This window comes from Chaetodon trifascialis, chromosome 22, assembly GCF_039877785.1.
Source record: "Chaetodon trifascialis isolate fChaTrf1 chromosome 22, fChaTrf1.hap1, whole genome shotgun sequence".
Taxonomy (NCBI): Eukaryota; Metazoa; Chordata; class Actinopteri; order Chaetodontiformes; family Chaetodontidae; genus Chaetodon; species Chaetodon trifascialis.
The window spans coordinates 20,844,660-20,861,348 of NC_092077.1; the positions used below are offsets into that span (position 1 = coordinate 20,844,660).

At 51.0% G+C, this 16,689-nt stretch overlaps 1 protein-coding gene across 6 annotated transcripts in view; it reads left to right on the top strand.

The window, feature by feature from the left end:
- The window catches only part of phf21b (PHD finger protein 21B), a 63,955-nt gene that overhangs the window by 14,514 nt on the left and 32,752 nt on the right, over nucleotides 1-16,689 (top strand). For 4 of the 6 annotated variants that reach the window (XM_070991576.1, XM_070991575.1, XM_070991579.1 and 1 more), the window contains one exon: nucleotides 15,815-15,859. The exons of the other annotated variants lie outside the window; for them this stretch is intronic. In XM_070991576.1, coding sequence (XP_070847677.1) covers nucleotides 15,815-15,859 — 45 coding nt within the window. The remainder of the gene's footprint in view (nucleotides 1-15,814; nucleotides 15,860-16,689) is intronic. 6 annotated transcript variants of the gene reach the window in all.

Here is a 16,689-nt window from a genome sequence, read left to right on the forward strand (position 1 = left end):
CGTTTCGTCCTCGGCGAGGAGACACGCTCTCCTGCTGTCCACACCGGGCCCTGACTGTGCGTCTGACGTCTATGAAGATGTGAAATGCTGCAGCTTTTCTGCCCTCCTCGCTCCGCGGTCTTCAAGAAAAGAACGTGTTGTCCTGCTGCCGTCCTCCAGTCCACTGAAGACACGTTCAGAGGAACGTCACGTCTTCAGCCTTTTTCTCTCTGCTGAAGTCAGAACAATGTGTGGGAGTGGCCTGTGTTTCTGGCCTTCTTACCCTGCCTTCATTTACACACTCCTTCTAGGCCGCCATCCCACAATGCCCTGCTTTTTATGCATTATTGAGTCTCCTAGTGGCATCCTTAAAAGGGGAAGAGGCCTGGCCATAAAAGGAAGCAGGGCCGCGTCTTCAGCGAGGGTGACTTCAAAGACCCTTTGAAAAATTGATCAGGTGGGGTTGTAGCTGGAGTAGATCTCAGACTGAGGCCTTTTATCAGCTGCACAGCACCAAACACCACGAGAAGAAACACAGAGCGTCCACTGAGGAGTCCACTGAGGAGTCCACTGAGGAGTCCACTGAGGAGTCCAGTGAGGAGTCCAGTGAGGAGTCAACTGAGGAGTCAACTGAGGAGTCCACTGAGGAGTCCAGTGAGGAGTCCAGTGAGGAGTCCTCTGAGGAGTCAACTGAGGAGTCAACTGAGGAGTCAACTGAGGAGTCCAGTGAGGAGTCCTCTGAGGAGTCAACTGAGGAGTCAACTGAGGAGTCCAGTGAGGAGTCCAGTGAGGAGTCCACTGAGGAGTCCTCTGAGGAGTCAACTGAGGAGTCCACTGAGGAGTCCACTGAGGAGTCAACTGAGGAGTCCTCTGAGGAGTCCTCTGAGGAGTCAACTGAGGAGTCCACTGAGGAGTCAACTGAGGAGTCCTCTGAGGAGTCCAGTGAGGAGTCCTCTGAGGAGTCCAGTGAGGAGTCCTCTGAGGAGTCCACTGAGGAGTCCAGTGAGGAGTCCTCTGAGGAGTCCTCTGAGGAGTCCAGTGAGGAGTCCTCTGAGGAGTCCTCTGAGGAGTCAACTGAGGAGTCCTCTGAGGAGTCAACTGAGGAGTCCTCTGAGGAGTCCTCTGAGGAGTCAACTGAGGAGTCCACTGAGGAGTCCTCTGAGGAGTCAACTGAGGAGTCCTCTGAGGAGTCCAGTGAGGAGTCCTCTGAGGAGTCCAGTGAGGAGTCCTCTGAGGAGTCCTCTGAGGAGTCCAGTGAGGAGTCAACTGAGGAGGCCGCTGAGGAGTCAGCTAAGGAGGCCGCTGAGGAGTCCTCTGGAGGAGCAAGGACGCCACAGCCGCTCTGCATAGGTCACGCCTGTCACACGTTCACGTCCTGTGAGTGTGCACTGAAGGCCGTATTATTATGGTCTGTTAAAAGTCAGTGATGGTGTAGAAACGTCTCCATGGTTACAGCTCAGGTCAGTCGTCACTTCTCGATCGCAGCTCAGCCTGATGTCTGCTGGTGTTTCTGCAGTTCGCTCATGAGTCATAACAAAGGGGCATTAACCGCCGACTGAAGGTGGACTGACCACGTTCACAGCCCGATCAGCTGTTATTCTACCTGTGTGTGTGTGTGTGTGTGTGAGGATGATGCTCACACTGCTGCAGGCCTCGGCTGTTGTCTTATCTGTGCTGCTGAAGATGTTTGTGTGATGTGAGTGTTCAGGGCCTCGTCTGAGTCAGATTTGTGCTGAGTATCATCTTTTTACTTTGAAATCTTCAGAGAACTGAAGCGAATGCTTTGCACAGAACTTTAAAGAGCGACTCAACCGTTCTAGCGTGAACACGCTCAGAGAACGTATTAGATGCAGAACAGAGTAACCAAAAAACTGTGATGAGTTGATTATATAAAACTTTGATTTGCTCAGACCTGAGTTGCTCTTTGATGCAGCCAAAAGAAAAGTCATTCATATCTCTGAAGTCTTCAAACGTTCTCGTGATGTTCCTCACGGGCTCCGTCCAGCCTGGCCGTCACGTTTCACGGTGGAGCAGTTTGACTTCACTGAAGTCCCAGCTGTGTCGTCACTCCCATCAGCCCATTGTTGTCCTCCATGGCGGCCGTGTGTCTGCGTGATGTCCGGCGCCCGAGGCCGCGGTGCGTCCAGCCGATCGCTCTGCGACCCCTCTTCCGGAACCTCCTTTTCTCTGCAGGAGGTCACGAGGTCGTGCATCACATTACGCCGCCCAATGATAATAAAGACTGAGCGTCACGTGCTGCTTCGCAGCCTGGAGGGGGGTGGAGGTCAGCTGTTGGAGGGACGACCAGGTGACCAGCGCCCCAGATGTTCGATCATATGAAGGTCTCGAGCGTTACGTCCATCTGATTGACGCTCATGCAGTCGTGTGTCCAGTCCTGCGGATATTCACCTTAAATACTTGTTTATGCATTATAAATAAAGAAAAGTGCAGTGTTTTCATTCGCTGTGACGACGTGAACAGGTTCGAGCACAGGTGCTGCACCTGCACTCAGGACCTTCTGGCTTCGTCGTTGCTGTTCATGTGAAGGATTTAATGTCTTCTTAGTGGTGACGCTGCAGACTGAACGTGATGGAGGCAGCAGACCTGCAGCAGTGACCTGCGATGGAGGAGAAGCTCTTGTTTGCATGGCGGTCCATGAGAAGATGTCCTGATTTACTAATGCTTCCCTGTTGTCCCATGATGCAACAGAGGAGGAGGGGGAGGGAGTGGTATAGGGGAAGATGATGAATGTGTCACATGATGCCGTGCCCTCGTGGTCGTTCATTATGTGGCGCCGGGCCGTATAGAGGTGGCAGAAACCTGAACAGGAAGTAATGTGACAGAGAAGCGTGGCCTCGCCGCTGTGACACTTTTTCATTTGTTATCTCTAAACGAATCGCTGGATTAGATTCACTCCAGGGGCCAAAACAAACTTCTCTGAGAGCTGGAGGGGGCCAACGTGGAACTGATGCCCCTGATCACTGAACAGGTGATCAGTGAGGTCCTAAGAACTGATCCTGTGAAGGCCAGGAGCATCCACATGGAGACCTGTTCAGCAGGCGTGGCACCTGGCCTCACCTGGTCGGGTGTGTTAGACAGACGAGGTGTGTCGCTGTGATGGGATCCAGATGTGTGAGCTGTGGGTGCGTTCAGATCCATCAGACAGAACTGTCCCTGCTGGCAGGCGGGGTCTGGTCCTGGGTCCAGCATTCAGAGATGGAGGGGTATGGGCGGTGATGTGATGAGCTGTCAGGTGTACGCCTCTGCGTCTAATCCTGCCATCCCGCTCAGATCCCATCTCATCCACAGATCTCACATAGCTCAAGGCGCTGCTGCTTTAATGCTGATAATGCCGTTCTCGTTTGTGGGGAATATAATCTTTGGAAATCCCCTTAATCAAAGTGCAGTGACACAAACATCGCCTTGGAAAACGGCCGACTAGAAACGAGACTTGAAACGGCAAAATGCTGCAGAGAGTTTTGTGTTGCAGGCTAAATTTACCTCCGCTGAGCCGGCGACAGCAATCCGTGTTTGTGTGGAGGAAAGGGAGCGTGGATCACGCTTATAGCGTGCTCTGTGAACACTGCAGGTGTCTGGAGCACCTTCAGAGTCAACGTCATTCGTCACTACGCTTCATTTCACTTCAGCTCGGTACGTAACGTCCCAGTACTGTTTACATCAGTCTGGAAAGAACTAACAAAGCTGTCTGTACAGTGCTGCTCTGACGAGGTTTGGGAATAATTAGTGTTGCCTGAAGCTCATTTAGATATGAAATGAATCCTGAACAAATGTGAACCTGGTTGTGATCTGCAGTGTGGTGAAATGAAAGAACTCCAGCTGTTTGAATCCACCGTGATCAGCATCGCCGCTGCTCTCCACCTGCACACTTCGTCAGAGCGAAGCTTGAGGCCGCAGCAGCTCTGTCTGGACCTTTCAGTATAAATCACCTGAATAGTGGGAGTTTTGGCCTGGTGGTGCCACTAGAAGAAAGGTCAGGGGTCACCAGGACCACCCAGACGTTTGTTACCCAGCAGCCTCCACCGTGTGACTGCCGGCGTGTTGTTGTGCTCAGCTGGTCGTATTTTGGAGAAACTGGGTTGGACGGCAGCCTGTGTCCTGACGTCCATGCAGCAGTGCTGGTGAAGGCGCCGGCGGCGTGGCGGCGGCTGAGGCAGCAGAGGCAGTGAAGATAGCGAGCTGCCACCACGGAGAGCGGCGGTGCTTTGAAGTGCGTCGTGTTTTCTCTCTTGCAGTCGTGGAGGAGCCTCTGGGGAGGCTCTCAGCCTTCATCCGGACCCCTCCCACCATCAGCGTCCCTGATCAACTTCAAAGTTGGGGACATTTCTGCCTCCAAAGTCTCTGTGCTTTGAAGTGGGGACGGGGCGCCGCCACAAAGGTACACTGAGCTGTAAAACAGACTTCTGCAGTCCAACCCGGACGTGTTGTTGCACACGGCGCCCAAAGGTTTGCCAGCGACAGCGTGTCCTGACTGGAGACACTCAGACGTCCTCTGAAAGCAGAATGAGTCTGCAGGCAGTTAAAACGTCAGGAGACATAACTTGGCTCTGTCGTCCTCAAACAGTGTCCAATGCTGGTGTCCCCGTCGGAGTGGACAGCTGTCTCTGAGCCGTGCCACTGCTCATGAATGCAGTCAGGCTCGTTTACTGAAGGCCTCACGGTGCCCACACCTGTACGCTAGGTAGCATCCAACAAAGACCTTCAGAGTCCGTAAGGTGGACCACCTGAAGGGACGGTCTGGGTCCACAGAGCAGCCACAGGAAGTTACATCACATCAGGTTCCAGCCTGAATTCAGAAGAAATCTGCTTTTACATCCAGTCACGTGGTGTGTGTGTGTGTGTGTGTGTGTGTGTGTGTGTGTGTGTGTGTGTGTGTGTGTGTGTGTGTGTGTGTGTGGCTGTGTGTGTATTTACTCAGGGTCTTTGGTAACCATGGCAGCCAGTATGTGTGTCAGTATGTGAGTGCGTGGATCTTCCTTTAACGGGAGGAAGAGGAGAGCAGTTCAAACAGCAGATCTCAGTGAAACTCCTCATTCAGAGCAGCAGGCCTTTTGTTCATCGATCGATCAGCAGATTATTGATACGTGTATTGATTGTGGAAATGTTAAAGGACCGTTTGAGCAGCTGGAATCAGCGAATGTCTCACTTTCAGTCGATGGACTAATTGATTGTTTGGCTGCTGGTTTCAGCTCTGGTCCTGTTGGAGGTGTCTTGTCCGCTTTTTGACGGACTGACGTGTTTTCAGCCACCGTGTCGCTTCACCTGGAACCAGAACCACCAAACCACTCGCGTGTCTCTTGTCTTTGACAGTATGATGTAACAGAGAGAGCAGGGGGACAAAATGAGCCTGAGACCCCTTTGATTACCCCAAACATCAGAAATATCAGCATCACACAGAATGATCAGACGTGAAGATGATGATGAAACATAATCCGACACTTAAAGGGAGCTGTGAGGCCGTCACCTCTTCGTCAGATCTTCGTGGTGATGGAGGTGTCAGACGAGGTAATTCTAGTTTGGATGGAGCTGTTTTCAGCCGTGTGTTCAGGAAGATAATGAAAACACACCATCCAGCGGCGACGCGGCCTTTTATCCCGCCGCAGATCCTCCCCGTGTTAGCTCGTTACTGCTGGAGCGCCAAGACGCTAAATCAAGGAGTGAAAGCGTGGAGAAAAGAGAGACGCGTCTGTGAGTCACTCACCTAAAAATATCAGTCATGTTCCTCCTGTTCTTCCTGCCGGGTTACGCTGACCTGTGAGTCACAGCTTCAGCTGCAAAGCGTCAGAGCAGCGGCGTTCAGGGGAACCTGCCGCTCCCGCCGCTGAGCGGGGCCAGGCGGCGCTGCCGGAGGCGGAGTCCAGCAGACAGAGCGGGGACAGCTGCTCCTCACAGGCCCAAAACAAAATGGCTGCCGTGTCCTCACTGTGTTTGAGCAGACGCTAAGAGCAGGAAGCTGCTGCAGGTGGTCTTCAGGCCTCAGACTGTATCCTGTAATCTTAGGAACACAAACTGAACTGGAAGTCAAACCAAAGGTAGATTTGGAGCTTGATTCAGCAGACGAGACACGATGATCTAACCTCAACATGTGCATCATGTGCACTGAAGATGACCCTCCTACAATCATGTGACTGACAGGTTAAAATCCACAGCTGACACACCTGAACGTGCTGACACACCTGAACGTGCAGATTTCTGTCTGATGAAATATTCAACATGTTTTCATCAGTGTCTGAGCTTGACGCGGATCGAAGCGCTGAAGTGCAGCTCGATCTGCAGACAGTCTGTTTGCCGAGGTTCACTTCCAGCCCGGATCGTTTATTCATGTCTGGCCTCAGACCAGTTAGAGGAGTGTGCCTGATGAATCCTGCTGAAGTGAGATCCAGATGAGTCACTTGTTTGTGTTTGTTTTCACTGATACTCGCTGTAATTAGCAGCAGAGTGACCGCGGACATCCTGCAGGAGGAGCGGGGACACGTGTTGGTCGCGTAGTAAATGCGCAGCGTCCCTTTGCTTCGTTCCCTCTGAGCTGGACTCGAGCCTGAACTAACCGCCGCCGCTGTTCCACGTCAGCTTTCAGAGGACGGCGTGCTGAGCGAGATGCTTCTGGAAAGCCGTGCAGTGACAGGCTTCCACGTGCGGCTTCTTATCGTTAGCGAGCAGCAGCATCTCTGTCTCCACGTCCACGCCGGTTGGATGTCGGCGGTGACTCGTCCCCCCTCTCCCCCTCTCCCCCCTCGCTCAGCCTCTCTCTCTCTGCTGCAGCCAGAAGATGGCAAGGTCCGTATGCAGCCTCGTCTCAAAGCGGAGATCAGGGCTGCTGCACTATTAATAGCCCTCCATGCTTTAAAATCAGTGTGTGAGAGTCTGTAAATAAACTGCTGCTCACTGGGGGCTGGGGGGTGTGGGGGGGCCACAGCTGTACTTGCCGGCCTCGCTCTGTAAAACAGCACACGGATGCAAACGTGCACATAAAGAACACGCCGCTTCGCTGCTGTGTGAGTGGCTGATGGCTGGGATTCAGGCTGAAGAGGGATTTCCTGCTTTGAGCTGAGATTTAAGGTGCCAATGTGTCACCTTTCCTCCGCCAACACGCTTTTTGACACATTTCCTCGGCCGCAGGGCGCCATTTTTTCCCATTCAGGCTTTAATGGCTCGCCGGTCTTCAGGACACCAGCGCCGGTCACAATTTTGGAAAGGCAATGACATGCTGGGCCGGATAAAGAGCTGCATGAGAGGAATTAGAAGCAGGAGCGCAGAGACGAACGGGCCGGCGCTGAAATGTGTTTCGTCTGGTCTTCAGAGGGAGAATAATATGTTTGCTTAATCACGTCTCACTTGAAATGTGCAGCCAAGTTGCCTGGTAACTAAAGTGGAGCGGAAACCGTCGACTTAAGACTCGTAATTTAACAAAAGCAGCAGGAGAACGTCTTTGAAAATCCACATTCAAGGCCTCAGAAACGTCCTTGAATGCAGCTCGTGCAGCGTTTGACTCATGGATTCTGTCTCTCGTTAGCATGGCTGCCGTCTTTTCTTTCATTCACGTGTTGAAATCAGACTTTAACCGTAAGAAACGCTGTTTGGAAGAGAGGAGCAGCGAGGGGGGTGGTTTGAAGCCTCCATGAGCTCCATTTTTTATGAAAATAAGAGGGTTCAGGTCCATAAAAAGTACCTGAATTAACGTTCCTGCCACATTTGAATCGTGGCTGCAGTGAAGAGTCAGCCGCGAAATGTCTTTGGGACGTCTGATATCTGGATTCAAGGCCTTCAAGCATCCTTGAGTTTCGGTCAGAGGCTTGTTTACGACGCTGTGTTTCTTTCATCATCTACAGTCTGTCCAGTACCTTCAGTGTGAACTCACTGATGTCCTTGAATGCAGCGTTTGGGTCATGACATCAGTATGAGCAGTTTTTCTCAGCTGCTTTGTTCAAAACTGTTTGACTGGATGTTATTTTAGAAATGATCCATGATGTCCAGTGAGCAGCGGGCTCAGGAAGCCCCGAGCCTTTAATGCTTGTCTTCATGGACGCTTTAAAAGGACATTTGATGAAGGACTTCATCTGCTGCAGCGCTGCTTTCCATCGTTTTAGTCTTATTGTGGACTTGTTGGCAAGAAGAAACTTGAGAATGCAGATTTATGCTTTGTCCCTCTGAGAGACTTTTTGTAAGATCTGAACATTTCGTGAGGTTTGTATTTGGTTCAATGGCTCTTGAGGATGACCTTGAGATGAAGGACAGCACGGTGGAAAAAGTGCTCTTGAAGCTCGTCCACAGTGTTCAAGACTGAACTGAATGAAAAATAACTGTGTGTGAGCGAGTGTCATCTGTCCTCTGAGAGGACGAGCTGGACGGAGACGAACTGCCGTGCTAATAAAACCACAAACAGTTCATCAAAAGCAGCTGAAGAAACCTGAATCGTCTGCGGAGTGTTTCTGGGGTTTGGGGTTAAATGCAGCCGTGGAGGGGGCCGTCCTTGTGCTGCCAGTCAGGCGCTAACAAAGAGCGCCGTATAATAAATGGGACTTTAATTTGTTTTTCCTCGACAAGGTCGCCGTGAGTGATGGCTGAAAAGCAGCGACGGGATGTAGTGTTGGAGTGAAGAGGAAGGAAACGTGAGGAGGGACGATAACAGCCTCGCTCCACCCAAACGTGCTCGCAGCGGCTAAAAAGGGCAAAATCCATAAGGCGCTTCTGCTTTCAGAGTCATTGTTCCCACTTCTTTGACGGCACATGAATGCATCAAAACAGCAGAAAGGAAGGGCTGAAGGACGGGTGGAAGAGATGCTTTGCTGTCACCATGCCAACAGGCAGAAAAGCCTTATGGGTGCTGTAGTTTTCAGAGCCATCTGACTCCAAACTCCAGGCAACAAAAGCAGGATTTAACAGAAACGTAGTTCTCTGTAGTTGGGTCACGTTCATGAAAAGACAGCTTTGTGGGACATTTAAGACAGTCTCTTCATGCTCTACATGGACAGAAGTGTGTGGACAGCCCTTCTGTTCCTACGAGTTTTGGTGTGGTGTGTTCCTCGTCGTGTGGTTGAGGGTCCTCACCTCCAGTGAAGAGACATCTTGATGAACAAGTACGAGGTCTCACGCTGCAGTCTTTAATGTGATGTGATCCGTTCAAAAGAAACACATGAAGAAGAGACGCCGGCGGCCATGTTTTCGGGGCCCTTAAGGTGTTTTTAAGTAAAGCCAGCACTTTCAGCTCGGCCCACTTCCTGTTTAACGCTGTATTGATGCTCCACACAGGCTCCTGATATTCGGGCTGACACGGTCTGACTGTTTCAGCTTCAGCATTGGTGCTCTGCAGCCGCCGTGACCCTCCGTCCAGACGCTGCGAGCAGCGTCTTTGCCCTCTGACATACATTGTGTTTACATGAAGGCCGTCGGGGACACCAGCTGCTCTGTGAGCTGGCGTATGGAAATGTGAACGGTGCACAGAAAACTAACAACAGCAGCTTCATGTCGGTGTCGGAAGAAGAGGGACGCCGCGCTCTGCAGCACTGTTTGATTTTACAGGCTAACACTTCAGCTACCTCTGTAAATGTATTCAAATTAATTTCCCATTACTGCCTTGCTTATCGGAGGCCGCAGAGACGTAAACAAAGATGCGGACAAAAGCAATTAAAAATAAATGGGGTTTGGACAGAACTGCCCCAGAGAAAGAGATAAAGCAGAACCAGCATGGAGGCTGTCAGCAGCCCCTCCGTCAGCGCTGCCGCCGCTGCCGCCGCTGCCGCCGCTGCCGCCTCCTTTCTCTTCTTTAGTTTTTGTCACAACTGTTGTCCCTGCTGTGGACTTTTTGGGCGCCGTCCTGGGGCGTCATCACGCTAAACGGCTAAATTAACCCAATTATCAGGCGCGAGCTGAAGCGGCGCCGCTGCCTGCAGGCGCTGTTATTTCTGAGGACTGTACAGTCCTTCTACTGTCTGTCCACAGCTGCTGGCTACAGTGTGTGTGTGTGTGTGTGTGTGTGTGTGTGTGTGTGTGTGTGTGTGTGTGTGTGTGTGTGTGTGTGTGTGTGTGCATGTGCTGGCTGCACATTATTCAACGGTCAGCTGAATCTGGGTTTGGACTGCAGAGTGATTACTGTGCGACTTTGCTTAATGAAAAATAATGACCTGCTTGCTGCAGTTTTCCTCCTCACGCTCTTTAGCGTGGCGTTAAACTCTGCTGTACCTGAGCTCCGTGTCAAAGGGACGCTTCAGAAATGAAAGAAAAGCCTCGGCACAGTTTGTTCTACCCTTCGTGGAAGAGGCAACAATGGTTCTTAAATGAAGGCCAGTTTCCGTAGCAACATGCCAAATATAACAAGGCTTGCTTGTAAAAATAAAGAGACAGGATGCAGACGTGCAGCGCTGACAGAAGCAGGGCTGCAGGCCTGATCTCACAGCCTCTGACGGCATTCGCTCTGTAAAACACCCAATTCAAATGAGGACGAAGGGCTGGACCCTCACCTGCAGCTGGACACGATGCAGGTTGTCCCGTCTCTTCGCCTGTTATCGTCTCAGTAAACACACATCGCAGACGCCGCTGACCTCTGCTGTGCTTCCCGCCCAGCTCCGCTCGGCGAGGACAAAGTGAAGCTCGCGGCCGCTGGGCGGACGTTTAATGAGACATTGATTGAGCAGCACGCTTCCATAAAGACTGTGAGAGACAGAAATAACCGAAATCGAAGCAGCAGAGGTGGAGATGTCCTCGCTTTCAGCCAGTCGTACGAGTGCGGCTCTAAAACACGAGCCTACGTTTCCTGTGATGTAACCTGAGAGCGTCTCTCGGTGAGACCCTCCCTGCCGGCTGAACTCCTCAGACTGAATGAGAGACGTGAGAGGATTTATGGACAAAAATAAGACAAGAGCCCGTAGAAACAAAGCAAAGCCGCAGCAGACGAGGTGGGAGTGCTGGAGTACAGTGTGCTTTCCATATTCCTCTGCTCATGTCCACCAGTGTGAGGACATTCATCAAGATGTGTCCGCTCAGCGCTGCAGCATCAGTCACTGTGACAGGGTGAGGGGAGACTTTCTGTGAGGGTTAAATGAACGAGTGAGGCCTCTGTAACGCTGTCCTGTACACCACAGCCTGCCGTCCTGTCAGCGCCGTAATGGACTTTCTGTCTGAATATGGACGACTTCGCTGTCACGCGTGCAGCAGCAGAGACGAAAGACAATTTCATTTACCTGAATCTAATGAAAAGGCAATTTGTTGTGTGATCGCTTGGAGACGGAGCGAGATGCCGACACGGGCGCAGCCGTCCGCCTGCAGGTTCAGAGCAGAACCAATGACGGCGCGTCGTCTGCAGCTCCTGGAGGCAAACGGAGAGACCACGCCACATCTGCAGCGCCGCAAAACTCAATCATTTTCTCCACGGTGACCTGTTAGAGGCCGGCTATCGACAGCCTCAGCAGGCGGCAGCCTGAAAGCTCCGGGTTTGAAGAGACAGGCTGGAAACTGGAAGCCAATCCAATCAGAGAGCTGCAGCAGGGTTGAAACGATGAAAGATGTTTAAATCTTCCCCTTCAGCCCATGAGCTGCTGCTCAGGTGTTCAGGTGTCAGCAGAAGCAGGATGCAGCAACCTGTCCGGCCTTCAATGTGTAATCCAGCGTTTGTGAAGGCACTTTAGGTCAGATTTGTGGTTTTCTGAAGGGCTGCCATGTTTTTATCCTTTGAAAAGTAAAAAGCAATAAAAGGCAGTCAGGCTTGTTTGTTGTTTGTTGACTCAGGTGCAGGAAGAGTTTCAGGTCCAGAATCACTGCGAGATTTAAAGTGGCAGCGATTCACATTCTGTCTATGAGGCACTAAGAGCCAGCGTCTCAAAGAAGACTTTTCTGGGACCTGAGACAAGACTCGCTGAAGTAAAAGCGTGGACGCGCTGCTCTTCGTCATGCGTGGACATAAGTCCTCTGATTGTTAATGTTTTTCAGACGTAGACTGTGTCACCAACCTGACATGGCGGTTGAGGTTAAGCTTCAGGTTTGTGCAGTTCTGACTTGGTTTTTGGTTCTTAAATCCAGAGCAGAGATCAGATCTGAGCCCGTCCTTACACTTCTCACTCCTTTGACTTTATTTAAAGACATTTGCAGGCAGTGATGTGTTCAGCACGCTGTGTGAGAGACGTGCTGGAGTTCCCCTCGGCTCCACCCTCGAGCCTCATTCATTCCAGTGTTTGTTCAGGCTCGTCAGCTGTGACTAACGGCTTTATTAATGCCACAAATAAGATATTAATGCTTAATGAATAAATCTCTGAGGCTGTGTTTGTCCTCCCACAGGAACCCAAAGGATATTCTCCTATAAGTGACCCTAACCCTAACCCTTATTAGAAAGTGGGCAGAGAACCTGAAGGAGCTGCTGCTGAACAATCCTGTTTGGTTACAGAAGCCAAGCTGCTGCAAAGAAAAAGTATTTTGTCTAGAAATGACAGAACAGCTGCTTCTTTTAATTAACATGTAGACACAGTGTCCACCGGCGTCCTCAAAGACGCTCCGCCGTCACTTTCACTGTAACTCAGAGGCTGTTTCTCCTGCCGGAGCCGTGAATGTGTGACAGCCACACCTCTAATTGGACACCGGCATGTCGGAGCATGTCTCGGCCTCACGCTGCCGTCACACTGGGGACAGGCCTGCTCCTCCTCACGCCTCCTCCTCCTCCTCCTCCTCCTCTGCTCCCCGGGCAGCTCCCTCCAGTGATCGGCTTCTCCGGCCAGTGTCCCAACATCAGGCTCGCTTGCCAAGAGGCTGGAGTGTCTGTCCTCTCCATCCAAAAGAACGGACACACAGAACCATGTCACCGTATTCACGTCACGGTGGAGGAAGTCTGCTTCAGATATTTTGGGTTTCCAGAGGATGATCCCCAGAGTTTCCTCCTCTAGCACCAGCCTGAGTCCAAACGGTCCACGTTTTGATGTTTGCCAAGATATTAAAAAACAGAGTGCTGGAGTTTCTGTTTCTCTGTTCATGGTCTCCAGATGTTTCCATCAGATTCTCCTGAACCTCGACCTTAAACATTAATTTGCTCAATACTCTGTCCTATCAGAAGATATTTTAGATGCTTAGCACTGGACTTTCTTTACATTAGCAATGGACATTCATACTCCTCAGAGCAGAACTTTCAAAGCTTTCGGTGTCTCCTGGTCTTTCCTGCCCTGTCCATCCATGAAGTCTCTTGTGAATGTTTCTGGCCCTCAGAGGATGAATCTCAGTAATATTAGTGGCTTCTTTACTTTATGCCCGTGTGCCAGCTGTTGTAGATATTCTTGGCCCTCAGAGGATGAACCCTTTGTATGTGGACAACGAAGCCAATGGCCTTGATATTCCAGCTCCTGAGGGGATAAACCTCCTTGTTTGAACATGTCTGTCCAGCTGTCCTCATCGTGTCTGTCTTCAGTAAACTTTTCTGTGACCTTTGACCCTAACCCTTCAAACGTAATCGCCTTGAGAAGCTGCTTCTTTTGGCTTCTTCCTCTTGTTGATTAAACCACCAAAGACACGTTGCAGGCACTTGGCGGGTGTTGAACGTGGGGCCTGGGCCGCGTTCGACGGGAGCGTTGGAAGGAAGGCGGTGGAAGCAGCTGGCCAGGTGGCCGCCGTTTCCCACGAGGCTTCACGGTTGCAGCTTTGAGAGATGAAGCCGTCAGAGTTAGCCAAACAGTGCTAATGCTCTCCCAGAAAGCCTCCCCGTCCAAACGCTAACAAGAAAGCAAAAGCCGGCTGTGTTTGTGTGTGTGTTTGTGCGCGCTGTGAACAGATGCTCTGGCTGTAAATACGGGAGATGCCATTTGTTTTCATTTTGTTGCATTCAGGGGAAGGGGGAGGATTATGTGCTGAGAGAAAACAGTCATTCGGATGCAGGCCGTCCTCCTCTCCAACGAGCTGATCTTTATCTCGTGCAAACCAAACATTTGTATTTCAGCAGCAAAGGACAAACAAACACGTCGGCCGGTTTGATCCGCAAACTGAGCCCGACGTCCACGGCTCTTTCTGCGTTTCGTGTCCTGAAGCAGCGACGGAGGGTTCGCTTCACGTCGTCCGTCCGGCCCGCAGCCTCCTCTCTGCTCGTTTACGACCTCAGCGTGCATTTAAAAAGCGATTTTCAAACCGACCAATCAGAAAAGTCTGATTTGAGTTTGGCTAACATCCAAATCCACCACGTTCAGCCATTTGTTTTCCTGTCAGAGAGAAGAAGAGTCAGTTCAGAGTTTTCAGAATGACGCTCGCTGCTGGACGTCACGTCCACGATCAGTGAGTGTGTGAAGCACACACACCTGCATCTACACACACCTGCATCTACACACACCTACATCTGAACACACACCTGCATCTACACACACACCTACATCTGAACACACACCTGCATCTACACACACCTACATCTGAACACACACCTGCATCTACACACACCTGCATCTACACACACCTGCATCTACACACACCTACATCTGAACACACACCTGCATCTACACACACCTACATCTGAACACACACCTGCATCTACACACACCTGCATCTACACACACCTGCATCTACACACACCTACATCTGAACACACACCTGCATCTACACACACCTGCATCTACACACACCTGCATCTACACACACACCTGCATCTACACACACCTGCATCTACACACACCTGCATCTACACACACACCTACATCTACACACACACCTGCATCTACACACACCTGCATCTACACACACCTGCATCTACACACACCTACATCTGAACACACACCTGCATCTACACACACACCTACATCTACACACGCTTACATCTAAACACACACCTGCATCTAAACACACACCTACATCTGAACACACACCTGCATCTGAACACACACCTACATCTACACACACACCTACATCTACACACACACCGTTCCTCTGAATACACACCGTTCCTCTGAACACACACACACCGTTGCTCTGACCTCAGAGTCTGCGCAGACTCTGAGTTCTGCTCTGACCGTCTGCGCAGACGCTCTGCAGAGGAAACAAAGTTAATTTTACGTTTTGTGTGCTGACTTTGATTGACACCGTTCGTCAGACGCTCTGATCTAACGGTTATTGTCCATGTTTCTGTCCGTCTTCACGCGCAGTGGCCGTGTTCGTCCTCCTGTCCTCTTGCTGGTCGTCGTGATCCATTCGGTCGGTCACTGCAGTATGAAGACGATCAGACAGAAGTTTGATGAAGATCAGTGTGAGCACAGAGCGAACAGACGTCCATCGATGAGTAACTGTCCTGCTTATTGATCAGCTTCACATTAACGATCAGCGTCTCTGACTGTCTTCACTTCATTCAGGATTAATCTGGTTCCACACGGTCACACTGCACACCTTTCTTTCTGTCTGAGAACACTGTGTGTCACGTGACTGTCAGCCAGGCCGAGGTCGCAAGAAAGGACCAATCAGAGTTTAGGAGGCGGGATTAAGATGAGGAAGTTACGCATGTCACCTGAGTTTAGGTGTGCTGGCTGCAGCACCTGACCGCGCCCAGCTGGTGTTGCAGACGGACAGACAGAGAAACAGACGGATAGACAGACAGACAGATGGAGAGATGGACAGACTGACAGAGAGACAGACAGATGGACGGGCAGACAGAGAGACAGATGGACAGAGAGACAGATGGACGGATGGACAGACAGACAGAGAGACAGACGGACAGATCATTACAGTTTGGTTTCTCTTCACTTCAGCACTTTTTCTTTTGTCTGTCCAATGTGTTGGACTTTCAGTTTCTGAGCTGAATTCCTCGATGTCAGCGTGTGAAGTTCAGGAAATTCAGTTTCACTTGGATTTACTCGTTTTTCTTCTTCTGTTTCAGAACCAGACGTTGTGCAAAGGCCTCAATGAGCTGCAGAACGGACAGGTATGAACGCCGCCACACCTCATGGACACTGTGTGTCTGCAGCACTCAGAGACAGCCTGCTGGTCTGTCTCAGAGAGACAGCAGTATTACTGCAGACCCTGCTGTGCAGCTGAATGTACCTTAAAGTCCTGCATTAGAAAGTAAAAGTACTCATTCTGCACTTTGTTCACACTGAAACTTCAGTGTCAGAGCAGCGTTTTCCTGTTGGAGCTGCTGCAGGTGGAGCCGCCCTAAATACTTCATATACTGTGAGCCAGTGTAGTCCAGTGGTGCCCAACGTGAGGGTCGGGCCCTCAGAGGGTCGGCAGATCAGTAGTTGGTGGTTTGATTAGTCGTTGTGCTTTCCACGTGTTTTCTAAGGTTGTCACATGTTCGCACGTAGATGTTTAACTGGAAAGTAGTTCAGCTGTCAGATGACTGTAGACGAGTACAAGTATGAAGTACAATTACCTGAAAGTTTCCTCAAATGCAGTACTTCAGTACACGTACTCCTACAATCCTGCGATCAGATGGAGCATCAGATGTTGGTGATACTCAGCCGAACTTTGTCTGAAGTCAGAGTCTGTTTGTCTGTCTGAGGAGAAAAACTGTTCCTCCTGCTCCTCCTCCTCCTGCTCATCCTCCCCTTCCTCCTCCTCCTCCTCCTCCTCCTCCTCCTCCTGCTCATCCTCCCCTTCCTCCTCCTCCTCCTCCTCCTCCTCCTGCTCCTCCTGCTCATCCTCCTCCTCCTCCTGCTCCTCCTCCCCTTCCTCCTCCTCCTCCTCCTGGTGAGCGGGGCAGTCTCAGGCAGACAAACACAAGTCCTCCATGTTTTTTTTGTTTCTGTGGCT